This window comes from Bombina bombina, chromosome 7 (assembly GCF_027579735.1).
Source record: "Bombina bombina isolate aBomBom1 chromosome 7, aBomBom1.pri, whole genome shotgun sequence".
NCBI classification, from domain to species: Eukaryota; Metazoa; Chordata; class Amphibia; order Anura; family Bombinatoridae; genus Bombina; species Bombina bombina.
The window spans coordinates 455,905,894-455,919,888 of record NC_069505.1 but is presented as its reverse complement, the minus strand read 5'-3'; the positions used below and the strand labels follow the sequence as shown (position 1 = coordinate 455,919,888).

The 13,995-nt window shown below is 42.0% G+C and overlaps 1 protein-coding gene across 1 annotated transcript in view; it reads left to right on the top strand.

Moving 5' to 3' along the window:
• LOC128636433 (oocyte zinc finger protein XlCOF6.1) overlaps positions 1-13,995 on the top strand; it is a 78,209-nt gene that overhangs the window by 18,060 nt on the left and 46,154 nt on the right. Inside the window, exon 3 of the mRNA XM_053689448.1 lies at positions 5,497-5,604. Within this exon, the coding sequence (XP_053545423.1) occupies positions 5,497-5,604 (108 nt within the window). The remainder of the gene's footprint in view (positions 1-5,496; positions 5,605-13,995) is intronic.

Below are 13,995 nucleotides of genomic sequence, written 5' to 3'. Positions count from 1 at the left end.
ATGGTACTGCATCATCTCCTCCTTCGTCTACACCAGTCTTGCCCACTCAGGAGGCCCCTAGTACATCTAGCGCGCCAATACTCCTTACTATGCAACAATTAACGGCTGTAATGGATAATTCTATCAAAAACATTTTAGCCAAAATGCCCACTTATCAGCGTAAGCGCGACTGCTCTGTTTTAGAAAATACTGAAGAGCATGAGGACGCTGATGATATTGGTTCTGAAGTGCCCCTACACCAGTCTGAGGGGGCCAGGGAGGTTTTGTCTGAGGGAGAAATTTCAGATTCAGGGAAAATTTCTCAACAAGCTGAACCTGATGTGATTACATTTAAATTTAAGTTGGAACATCTCCGCGCTCTGCTTAAGGAGGTGTTATCCACTCTGGATGATTGTGAGAATTTGATCATCCCAGAGAAACTATGTAAAATGGACAAGTTCCTAGAGGTCCCGGGGCCTCCAGAAGCTTTTCCTATACCCAAGCGGGTGGCGGACATTGTAAATAAAGAATGGGAAAGGCCCGGTATACCTTTCGTCCCTCCCCCCATATTTAAAAAATTGTTTCCTATGGTCGACCCCAGAAAGGACTTATGGCAGACAGTCCCCAAGGTCGAGGGGGCGGTTTCTACTTTAAACAAACGCACCACTATATCCATAGAAGATAGTTGTGCTTTCAAAGATCCTATGGATAAAAAATTAGAAGGTTTGCTTAAAAAGATGTTTGTTCAGCAAGGTTACCTTCTACAACCAATTTCATGCATTGTCCCTGTCACTACAGCCGCGTGTTTCTGGTTCGATGAACTAGAAAAGGCGATCACTAGTGATTCTCCTCCTTATGAGGAGATTAGGACAGAATCCGTGCTCTCAAATTGGCTAATTCTTTCACCCTAGACGCCACTTTGCAATTGGCTAGGTTAGCGGCGAAGAATTCTGGGTTTGCTATTGTGGCGCGCAGAGCGCTTTGGTTGAAATCTTGGTCAGCGGATGCGTCTTCCAAGAACAAATTGCTTAACATTCCTTTCAAGGGGAAAACGCTGTTTGGCCCTGACTTGAAAGAGATTATCTCGGATATCACTGGGGGTAAGGGCCACGCCCTTCCTCAGGATAGGTCTTTCAAGGCCAAAAATAAACCTAATTTTCGTCCCTTTCGTAGAAACGGACCAGCCCCAAGTGCTACGTCCTCTAAGCAAGAGGGTAATACTTCTCAAGCCAAGCCAGCCTGGAGACCAATGCAAGGCTGGAACAAGGGAAAGCAGGCCAAGAAACCTGCCACTGCTACCAAGACAGCATGAAATGTTGGCCCCCGATCCGGGACCGGATCTGGTGGGGGGGCAGACTCTCTCTCTTCGCTCAGGCTTGGGCAAGAGATGTTCTGGATCCTTGGGCACTAGAAATAGTCTCCCAAGGTTATCTTCTGGAATTCAAGGGGCTTCCCCCAAGGGGGAGGTTCCACAGGTCTCAATTGTCTTCAGACAACATAAAGAGACAGGCATTCTTACATTGTGTAGAAGACCTGTTAAAAATGGGAGTGATTCATCCTGTTCCATTAGGAGAACAAGGGATGGGGTTCTACTCCAATCTGTTCGTAGTTCCCAAAAAAGAGGGAACGTTCAGACCAATCTTAGATCTCAAGATCCTAAACAAGTTTCTCAAGGTTCCATAGTTCAAAATGGAAACCATTCGAACAATTCTTCCTTCCATCCAGGAAGGTCAATTCATGACCACGGTGGATTTAAAGGATGCGTATCTACATATTCCTATCCACAAGGAACATCATCGGTTCCTAAGGTTCGCATTCCTGGACAAGCATTACCAGTTCGTGGCACTTCCTTTCGGATTAGCCACTGCTCCAAGGATTTTCACAAAGGTACTAGGGTCCCTTCTAGCGGTGCTAAGACCAAGGGGCATTGCAGTAGTACCTTACTTGGACGACATTCTGATTCAAGCGTCGTCCCTTCCTCAAGCAAAGGCTCACACGGACATAGTCCTGGCCTTTCTCAGATCTCACGGATGGAAAGTGAACGTAGAAAAGAGTTCTCTATCTCCGTCAACAAGGGTTCCCTTCTTGGGAACAATAATAGACTCCTTAGAAATGAGGATTTTTCTGACAGAGGCCAGAAAAACAAAACTTCTAAACTCCTGTCAAATACTTCATTCCGTTCCTCTTCCTTCCATAGCGCAGTGCATGGAAGTAATAGGTTTGATGGTAGCGGCAATGGACATAGTTCCTTTTGCGCGCATTCATCTAAGACCATTACAACTGTGCATGCTCAGTCAGTGGAATGGGGACTATACAGACTTGTCTCAGACGATACAAGTAAATCAGAGGACCAGAGATTCACTCCGTTGGTGGCTGTCCCTGGACAACCTGTCACAAGGGATAAACTTCCGCAGACCAGAGTGGGTCATTGTAACGACCGACGCCAGTCTGATGGGCTGGGGCGCGGTCTGGGGACCCCTGAAAGCTCAGGGTCTTTGGTCTCGGGAAGAATCTCTTCTACCGATAAATATTCTGGAACTGAGGGCGATACTCAATGCTCTCAAGGCTTGGCCTCAGCTAGCAAAGGCCAAGTTCATACGGTTTCAATCAGACAACATGACGACTGTTGCGTACATCAACCATCAGGGGGGAACAAGGAGTTCCCTGGCGATGGAAGAAGTGACCCAAATCATTCAATGGGCGGAGACTCACTCCTGCCACCTGTCTGCAATCCACATCCCAGGAGTGGAAAATTGGGAAGCGGATTTTCTGAGTCGTCAGACATTACATCCGGGGGAGTGGGAACTCCATCCGGAAATCTTTGCCCAAATTACTCAACTGTGGGGCATTCCAGACATGGATCTGATGGCCTCTCGTCAGAACTTCAAGGTTCCTTGCTACGGGTCCAGATCCAGGGATCCCAAGGCGACTCTAGTAGATGCACTAGTAGCACCTTGGACCTTCAAACTAGCTTATGTATTCCCGCCGTTTCCTCTCATCCCCAGGCTGGTAGCCAGGATCAATCAGGAGAGGGCATCGGCGATCTTGATAGCTCCTGCGTGGCCACGCAGGACTTGGTATGCAGATCTGGTGAATATGTCATCGGCTCCACCATGGAAGCTACCTTTGAGACGAGACCTTCTTGTTCAAGGTCCGTTCGAACATCCGAATCTGGTCTCACTCCAACTGACTGCTTGGAGATTGAACGCTTGATCTTATCAAAACGAGGGTTCTCAGATTCTGTTATTGATACTCTTGTTCAGGCCAGAAAGCCTGTAACTAGAAAAATTTACCACAAAATATGGAAAAAATATATCTGTTGGTGTGAATCTAAAGGATTCCCTTGGGACAAGGTAAAAATTCCTAAGATTCTATCCTTTCTTCAAGAAGGATTGGAGAAAGGATTATCTGCAAGTTCCTTGAAGGGACAGATTTCTGCCTTGTCTGTGTTACTTCACAAAAAGCTGGCAGCTGTGCCAGATGTTCAAGCCTTTGTTCAGGCTCTGGTTAGAATCAAGCCTGTTTACAAACCTTTGACTCCTCCTTGGAGTCTCAACTTAGTTCTTTCAGTTCTTCAGGGGGTTCCGTTTGAACCCTTACATTCCGTTGATATTAAGTTATTATCTTGGAAAGTTTTGTTTTTGGTTGCAATTTCTTCTGCTAGAAGAGTTTCAGAATTATCTGCTCTGCAGTGTTCTCCTCCTTATCTGGTGTTCCATGCAGATAAGGTGGTTTTACGTACTAAACCTGGTTTTCTTCCGAAAGTTGTTTCTAACAAAAACATTAACCAGGAGATAGTCGTGCCTTCTTTGTGTCCGAATCCAGTTTCAAAGAAGGAACGTTTGTTGCACAATTTGGATGTTGTTCGCGCTCTAAAATTCTATTTAGATGCTACAAAGGATTTTAGACAAACATCTTCATTGTTTGTTGTTTATTCTGGTAAAAGGAGAGGTCAAAAAGCAACTTCTACCTCTCTCTCTTTTTGGATTAAAAGCATCATCAGATTGGCTTATGAGACTGCCGGACGGCAGCCTCCTGAAAGAATCACAGCTCATTCCACTAGGGCTGTGGCTTCCACATGGGCCTTCAAGAACGAGGCTTCTGTTGATCAGATATGTAGGGCAGCGACTTGGTCTTCACTGCACACTTTTACCAAATTTTACAAGTTTGATACTTTTGCTTCTTCTGAGGCAATTTTTGGGAGAAAGGTTTTGCAAGCCGTGGTGCCTTCCATTTAGGTGACCTGATTTGCTCCCTCCCTTCATCCGTGTCCTAAAGCTTTGGTATTGGTTCCCACAAGTAAGGATGACGCCGTGGACCGGACACACCTATGTTGGAGAAAACAGAATTTATGTTTACCTGATAAATTACTTTCTCCAACGGTGTGTCCGGTCCACGGCCCGCCCTGGTTTTTTTAATCAGGTCTGATAATTTATTTTCTTTAACTACAGTCACCACGGTATTATATGGTTTCTCCTATGCAAATATTCCTCCTTTACGTCGGTCGAATGACTGGGGTAGGCGGAGCCTGGGAGGGATCATGTGACCAGCTTTGCTGGGCTCTTTGCCATTTCCTGTTGGGGAAGAGAATATCCCACAAGTAAGGATGACGCCGTGGACCGGACACACCGTTGGAGAAAGTAATTTATCAGGTAAACATAAATTCTGTTTTTATTTTGGGTTGTGGATTAATTTTTTCAGCGGAATATGGCTGTTTTTATTTTTATTCCCTCCCTCTCTAGTGACTCTTGAGTGGAAGACTCCACATCTTGGGTATTGATATCCCATATGTCACTAGCTCATGGACTCTTGCCAATTACATGAAAGAAAACATAATTTATATAAGAACTTACCTGATAAATTCATTTCTTTCATATTGGCAAGAGTCCATGAGGCCCACCCTTTTTATGGTGGTTATGATTTTTTGTATAAAGCACAATTATTTCCACATTTCCTTTGTTGATGCTTTCTACTCCTTTCTTTATCACCCCACTGCTTGGCTATTCGTTAAACTGAATTGTGGGTGTGGTGAGGGGTGTATTTATAGGCATTTTGAGGTTTGGGAAACCTTTTGCCCCTCCTGGTAGGATTGTATATCCCATATGGCACTAGCTCATGGACTCTTGCCAATATGAAAGAAATTAATTTATCAGGTAAGTTCTTACATAAATGATGTTTTTCTCCATGTCAGGTATAGAGGCTTTAGAATACTAATGCTGTATTTTCCCCATGTCAGGTATAGTGGTATTACTGTGATGTAAACACATTTGTAAACAGTAATGTAAATGGGCTTTAGTGGGATTTCATTTTGAAAACCTCACAAAACCCTGTACTATGCTCACATGGGAATTCTAATAGTTGCATCAGGGGCTGTATTTGCAGCTAGTAAATAAACTGATTCCCAGACAGCTCGCTTTACTACATGACACAGGTTGTATTAACTATTGTGCTAATATTGTTATATTAACCAATCTTAAAAACTGTAAATAATTATTCTTTCATTTATTTTTATTTCAGGTTTAGATAATTCTAATATTTCACATAACACGGAAAAAACAGAAGATCATTGGTTAAATTATATGACAGAAGCAGTCGATCAGGAAATATATGACAATATAAGTACAGGTGAGTGTATTTGTTTGGTGAGTCTGAGGAATGCAAAGTTCATATGTGTCATGTGTTTAAGGGATGCAAGGTACAGTAGAGTGTATTTTTGGTATGTGCCTAAGGGAAACGGAGGGTACATCTTTAGCGTGTCTGAGGGATGCAGGGCACAGGTGAGTGTACTTGTCTTACATGTATGAGCAGCACATGTGAGTGTATGTGTCTTACATGTATGAGCTGCAAAGGTGAGTGTATGTGTCTTGCATGTATGACTGGCACAGGTGAGTGTACCTCTCTTACATGTATGACGGGCACAGGTGAGTGTACGTGCCTTACATGTATGATGGACACAAGTGAGTGTACGTGTCTTACATGTATGAGGGGCACAGGTGAGTGTACGTATCTTACATGTATGATGTTCACAGGTGAGTGTACGTGTCTTACATGTATGGTGGGCACAGGTGAGTGTACGTGTCTTACATGTATGGCAGGCACAGGTGAATGTACGTGTCTTACATGTATGACGGGCACAGGTGAGTGTACGTGTCTTACATGTATGACGGGCACAGGTGAGTGTATGTGTCTTACATGTATGAGGGGCACAAGACATGTATGAGCGGCACAGGTGAGTGTACATGTATGAGGGGCACAGGTGAGTGTACCTGTCTTACATGTATGACGGGCACAGGTGAGTGTACGTGCCTTACATGTATGATGGACACAAGTGAGTGTACGTGCCTTACATGTATGAGGGGCACAGGTGAGTGTACGTATCTTACATGTATGATGTTCACAGGTGAGTGTACGTGTCTTACATGTATAGTGGGCACAGGTGAGTGTACGTGTCTTACATGTATGGCAGGCACAGGTGAGTGTACGTGTCTTACATGTATGATGGGCACAGGTGAGTGTACGTATCTTACATGTATGATGGGCACAGGTGAGTGTACGTATCTTACATGTATGATGGGCACATGTGAGTGTACGTATCTTACATGTATGACGGGCACAGGTGAGTGTACGTATCTTACATGTATGACGGGCACAGGTGAGTGTACGTATCTTACATGTATGACGGGCACAGGTGAGTGTACCTATCTTACATGTATGACCGGCACAGGTGAGTGTACGTATCTTACATGTATGACGGGCACAGGTGAGTGTACGTGTCTTACATGTATGACGGGCACAGGTAAGTGTATGTGTCTTACATGTATGAGGGGCACAGGACATGTATGAGCGGCACAGGTGAGTGTACATGTATGAGGGGCACAGGTGAGTGTACGTGTCTTACATGTATGAGGGGCACAGGACATGTATGAGCGGCACAGGTGAGTGTACATGTATGAGGGGCACAGGTGAGTGTACGTGTCTTACATGTATGAGGGGCACAGGTGAGTGTACGTGTCTTACATGTATGAGGGGCACAGGTGAGTGTACGTGTCTTACATGTATGAGGGGCACAGGTGAGTATACGTGTCTTACATGTATGAGGGGCACAGGTGAGTGTACGTGTCTTACATGTATGAGGGGCACAGGGGAGTGTACGTGTCTTACATGTATGAGGGGCACAGGTGAGTATACGTGTCCCCTCATATATACGTAAGCAGACTCTTTTAGAGCCCCTCCCCTTGATTGAAAGCCCATAGATGAAAACTTATGTATTTGTGTTTATTGCAATATAACTTACATAATACTGAACTCTTAAAGTGAATGTAAATTTGAATGAATAAGTGTTTTTAAAAATACTTAAAACAGGGGCACTTTAATTCATTAAACTTTACATTGTAGCATTTTTTTAAAAAATTTTTTTAAAATACTTAACCTTTTTCTTTAGCAAACCCGGACCGGCGATCCCCTGCACGCATCTCCTCTGTACTTACCTCAGCAATGATGAAACCGGCTTCCTCCAATCATGGCGTGCATCCCAGAGCATTCATCTCGTGAGGTCACGCCGTGATTGGAGGAAGCCGGTTTCATCATTGAGGTGCTAATTACAGCATGAGAAGCGGGCGGGGAGATCGCGGGTCCAGGTTTGCTAAAGAAAAAGATATTAAAAAAAAATGCTGCAGTGTATTGAATGAAAGTGCCCCTGTTTATAATAGTATTTATATAAACTATATTCATGAAACTTTGCATTCACAGCTTGGAAATGGCTCAGTGGTAAAATGGTTAAATTATTTCTATTCGGTTTCATTTTTTTTTATTAAAATATCTCCTGACCGTTTCTGCCAAATCACTGTGACACATTCTCGCACCCAAGCAAAACCGGTTAAAGGGACATGAAACCCAAACGTTAAATATTTTGGGGGGTTTCATATCTTTTTAAAATAATTAACGCCTAGATTTAGAGTTTTGCAGCCAAAGGGGTGCGTTAGCTACGCGTGCTTTTTTCTGGCCGCACCTTTTAAATACCGCTGGTATTTAGAGTTCATAGAATGCCTGCGTTAGGCTCCAAAAAAGGAGCGTCTAACATATTTACCGCAACTGCAACTCTTGATACCAGCGGTGCTTACGGACGCGGCCAGCTTCAAAAACGTGCTCGTGCACGATTCCCCCATAGGAAACAATGGGGCAGTTTGAGCTGAAAAAAAAACCTAACACCTGCAAAAAAGCAGCGTTCAGCTCCTAACGCGGCCCCATTGTTTCCTATGGGGAAACACTTCCTAAGTCTGCACCTAACACCCTAACACCTAACACCCTAACAGCCAATCAGATTGAGCTCACATTCTATTGGCTGTTCCGATCAGCCAATAGAATGTGAGCTCAATCTGATTGGCTGATCCAATCAGCCAATCGGATTGAACTTGAATCTGATTGGCTGATTCCATCAGCCAATCAGAATTTTCCTACCTTAATTCCGATTGGCTGATAGAATCCTATCAGCCAATCGGAATTCGAGAGACACCATCTTGGATGACGTCCCTTAAAGGAACCTTCATTCTTCAGTTGGACGTCGGAAGAAGAGGATGGATCCGCGTCGGAGGTCTTCAAGATGGAGCCGTTCGTCATCGGATGAAGATAGAAGATGCCGCTTGGATCAAGATGGTTGCCGGTCCGGATCTCCTCTTCTTCCCAGATAGGATGAAGACTTTGGAGCCTCTTCTGGACCTCTTCAGCCGCCGCTTGATAGAAGACTTCAGCCGGATTATGGATCGCCAGCCCCCGCTTGGGCTTGAATGAAGACTTCGGAGGACGGATCGGTGAACCTGGCATGGTGAAGATAAGGTAGGAAGATCTTCAGGGGCTTAGTGTTAGGTTTATTTAAGGGGGGTTTGGGTTAGATTAGGGGTATGTGGGTGGTGGGTTGTAATGTTGGGGGGGGGTATTGTATGTTTTTTTTTTACAGGCAAAAGAGCTGAATTATTTGGGGCATGCCCCGCAAATGGCCCTTTTCAGGGATGGTAAGGTAAAAGAGCTTTGAACTTTTTTAATTTTGAATAGGGTAGGGCATTTTTTTTATTTTGGGGGTCTTTGTTATTTTATTAGGGGGCTTAGAGTAGGTGTAATTAGTTTAAAATTGTTGTAATATTTTTCTAATGTTTGTAAATATTTTTTTATTTTTTGTAACTTAGTTCTTTTTTATTTTTTGTACTTTAGTTAGTTTATTTAATTGTATTTATTTGTAGGTATTGTATTTAATTAATTTATTGATAGTGTAGTGTTAGGTTTAATTGTAGGTATTGTATTTAATTAATTTATTGATAGTGTAGTGTTAGGTTTAATTGTAAATAGGAATAATTTATTTAATAAGAGTTAATTTATTTCGTTAGATTTAAATTATATTTAACTTAGGGGGATGTTAGTGTTAGGGTTAGACTTAGCTTTAGGGGTTAATACATTTCTTATAGTAGCGGTGTTGTCCGGTCGGCAGATTAGGGGTTAATAATTGTAGGTAGGTGGAGGCGACGTTGGGTGCGGCAGATTAGGGGTTAATAAATATAATATAGGGGTCGGCTGTGTTAGGGGCAGCAGACTAGGGGTACATAGGTATAATGTAGGTTGCGGCGGTGTACGGAGCGGCAGATTAGGGGTTAAAAAAAATAAGCAGGTGTCAGCGATAGCGGGGGCGGCAGATTAGGGGTTAATAAATATTATGTAGGTGTCTGGCAGTATTAGGGGCAGCAGATTAGGGGTACATAGGGATAACGTAGGTGGCGGAGGTTTGCGGTCGGCAGATTAGGGGTTAAAAAAATGTATTAGAGTGGCGGCGATGTGGGGGGACCTCGGTTTAGGGGTACATAGGTAGTTTATGGGTGTTAGTGTACTTTAGAGCACAGTAGTTAAGAGCTTTATGAACCGGCGTTAGCCCAGAAAGCTCTTAACTACTGACTTTTTTCTGCGGCTGGAGTTTTGTCGTTAGATTTTTAACGCTCACTTCAGCCAAGACTCTAAATACCGGCGTTAGAAAGATCCCATTGAAAAGATAGGATACGCAATTGGCGTAGGGGGATCTGCGGTATGGAAAAGTCGCGGCTGCAAAGTGAGCGTTAGACCCTTTCCTGACTGACTCTAAATTCCGGCGGTAGCCCAAAACCAGCGTTAGGAGCCTCTAACGCTGATTTTGACGGCTAACGCCAAACTCTAAATCTAGGCCTAAGTGTTTCTTTATAAATTATTGTTTAGAAACCATGTCCTGTTTTAGAAGCCTTCTTTATAGAGTTTATAATGTGCTCCTATAAATGGTGTCTCACTGTTATCTGCTGCCAATACCCCTCTCTATATACAACCTGCTAATCTGCTGGCTTTTCCTGCTGCATTAGTGTAGTGCTTCCCTACCTTTAAAGCATTTAAAATAATAATTCCCATTTTATATTACTCTTGTATTCCTGGTAAATTATTATTAAATCAAAAGCCCAAATACATCATTTGGAACTTTGCAATTTGTATTTTTGGATACCAGTTATTTGCTCCTTCCACTTGTTTAAATGTTATTAATTTATTTTAGCATTTCTAAAATGTCAACACTATTGTAAATGTTTGTATTATGTCCAGAAAGTCACACTGTTAAACAGCAATGAATACAATTGTGAAGGTGTGATGTTATTTTCGATATTTGGATCAAGTTGATATCCTTTTGGTTTTACCAATATTGGGGTATTTTTAAGCCTTTCCAGCTAAACATCCTTATACTCTATATGGTATAACAGAATTGCCTGAGTAATATAGTTAGCTGGGGAGCTGTTATTTATCCCAGAAGGTGTTGTTGACACTTGATAAAGTGACACCCATCACGTGAGTTAGATTCTTCTTAGATTTTCTATATTGCTTTGACACACTTCAACACTTGGGGCATTTTCTTTGTTTTAACTAGAAGCCGTATTTTATAAAGATTAATTTTGGGACTGAAATAATTGTTTTACTTAAATTGTCTGTGAGCACCATTTTAAAAGCTCTAAATTAGGTTGAAAATGACAAAAACACTGATTTCAATTTAGTTTAGTCTTTTGACTAAGTGGTACTCATTAAAAATAGTCCCTAATGTCCAGAAAACAGTCCATAAAGGGACAGTCTAGATAACACTGTGCTCAAGCATGTGGAGTTCAAGTGAGCCAGCTCTGATTGGCTAAAATGGATGTCTGTCAAAAGAACTGAAATAAGGGGGCAGTTTGCAGAGGCTTAGATACAAGATAATCACAGAGGTTAAATGTATATAAAAATAACTGTGTTGGTTATGCAAAACTATGGAATGGGTAATAAAGGGATTATCTAATTTTTTTTAAACAATAACAATTCTGGTGTAGACTGTCCCTTTTAAACCTCAGCATGGAGCTGGGGAAAGGTCTAAGGGCCACATTGTCTGCTACAAGGGCAGGGGACTGGTTAACTCAAAACAGTTAAAATGTTCTCATGATAAAATAATTAAGACTTGTATAATTAACCAACAACAAGTGCATATTAAATTTTTTTTAATGGCTTCCTGTTGAGGGAGGAGCTGTTCACACCTGGTTGTGTCTCTCCGTAGTGGGTGCTCGTCTGCAGCCTTCGCTTCAACATCTCCCCACGCTATCGGCCCCGAGGTCCCACAGGGCTTGGTTTGGGCATAAAGCCGATTAACGGCTACAGCTGTGGAAGTTCAAGACTTGCGGTGTCTACCGCTAAAGGCACAAGAAGGTTCGGATTGAAACCGTGATTTTAAAGTTATTGCTCCTAACACGCTGCACAGCTGATTGTGGATACCGGGCTAAGTGGATACAAGCTGAAGGAGCCAGTGGTGAGCGGAACAACATCTCCCACTTGCAGATAGGGGTTGCTGATGCACGGAGTGATCCGAGCGTCACTTCCTATCTCGTGGGCCTAGACTCTGCTCTCTGGTCATCATACTTACCCGGTAGGAAACATCTCCCGATCAGTACCAGGTATTTACAGCAGCTGAGGTATAACGCTGGGATGGATTGTGAACCGGGAGATCTGTTTGCGGTCTTTGGGAACAGTTGCATTGTTTTGCTGAATGCGCAAGTATCTTTTACTCACTATATACACTGTTGCAGAGGGGCCGTTTTTTTCCCTTTGAAAAAGTTTTTTTTTTTCATGTAATTAGCAAGAGTCCATGAGCTAGTGACGTATGGGATATACATTCCTACCAGGAGGGGCAAAGTTTCCCAAACCTCAAAATGCCTATAAATACACCCCTCACCACACCCACAATTCAGTTTTGTTCCTTTTGGCCATCTCTTCTGCTAGAAGAGTTTCTGAGTTATCTGCTCTTTCTTGTGAATCTCCTTTTCTGATTTTTCATCAGGATAAGGCGGTGTTGCGGACTTCATTTCAATTTTTACCTAAGGTTGTGAATTCTAACAACATTAGTAGAGAAATTGTTGTCCCTTCATTGTGTCCTAATCCTAAGAATTCTCTGGAGAGATCTTTACATTCTTTGGATGTAGTAAGAGCTTTGAAATATTATGTTGAAGCTACTAAAGATTTTAGAAAGACTTCTAGTCTATTTGTTATCTTTTCTGGTTCCAGGAAAGGTCAGAAAGCTTCTGCCATTTCTTTGGCGTCTTGGTTAAAGTCTTTGATTCATCATGCTTATGTGGAGTCGGGTAAGTCCCCGCCTCAAAGGATTATGGCTCATTCTACTAGGTCAGTTTCTACTTCCTGGGCTTTTAGGAATGAAGCTTCTGTTGATCAGATTTGCAAAGCAGCAACTTGGTCTTCTTTGCATACTTTTACTAATTTCTACCATTTTGATGTTTTCTCTTCTTCTGAAGCAGTTTTTGGTAGAAAAGTACTTCAGGCAGCTGTTTCAGTTTGATTCTTCTGCTTATAATTTCAGTTTTTTTCATTATTAAGATTAAAACTTTTGATTTGGGTTGTGGATTATTTTTTCAGCGGAATTGGCTGTCTTTATTTTATCCCTCCCTCTCTAGTGACTCTTGCGTGGAAGTTCCACATCTTGGGTATCTGCTATCCCATACGTCACTAGCTCATGGACTCTTGCTAATTACATGAAAGAAAACATAATTTATGTAAGAACTTACCTGATAAATTCATTTCTTTCATATTAGCAAGAGTCCATGAGACCCACCCTTTTTGTGGTGGTCATGATTTTTTTGTATAAAGCACAATTATTCCAATTCCTTATTTTTGATGCTTTCACTCCTTTCTTATCACCCCACTTCTTGGCTATTCGTTAAACTGAATTGTGGGTGTGGTGAGGGGTGTATTTATAGGCATTTTGAGGTTTGGGAAACTTTGCCCCTCCTGGTAGGAATGTATATCCCATACGTCACTAGCTCATGGACTCTTGCTAATATGAAAGAAATGAATTTATCAGGTAAGTATTTACATAAATTATGTTTTTCTTCTTCACAAAGTATTAAACATCTTTGAGGTTTGGTTACCATTGGGAGTTAACCTCTGAATAATTCACTTAAATGCAGTTTCACCGGAACTTGTATCAAGTGTGGCTTTTAGATGTGGTGGCTATAAATCAGTAAATTCATGACTGCGGCACTTTATTTTCTCCATAATATAAGCAGCCATAAAACTGTTTGTTTCTTCGGTTGGAGAGACTATGTAGCTGAAACTACAAGCAAGGTTTTTTCCATTGTCTAAGAATTCTGAGGAGCTGTATCTGGTGTCATTTAAGAGCTCATATTGTTCATCTCGCTGGAGCTTGTTATTTATTGAATTTGAACTTAACGGTATTATATTGTGATCAAATCTGCTAAATTCCTGATTGACATTTAGTTATTATCCTATATATTACAGAAGTGTATATCAATAGAACCTTAAAAATGTGCACCCTATTAGAAACAAAATATGATACAAGGTTTGTTGGTACTTTAATGGGTGCTAAGATTAAGGTTTGAAGAGCCAATGTTTTTTCCATATGTAATTGCCGATAATATGTTGATTTTTTCAATGCAGTAGATACCATAGGTTACTTTATACAAGTGCTAATATTTT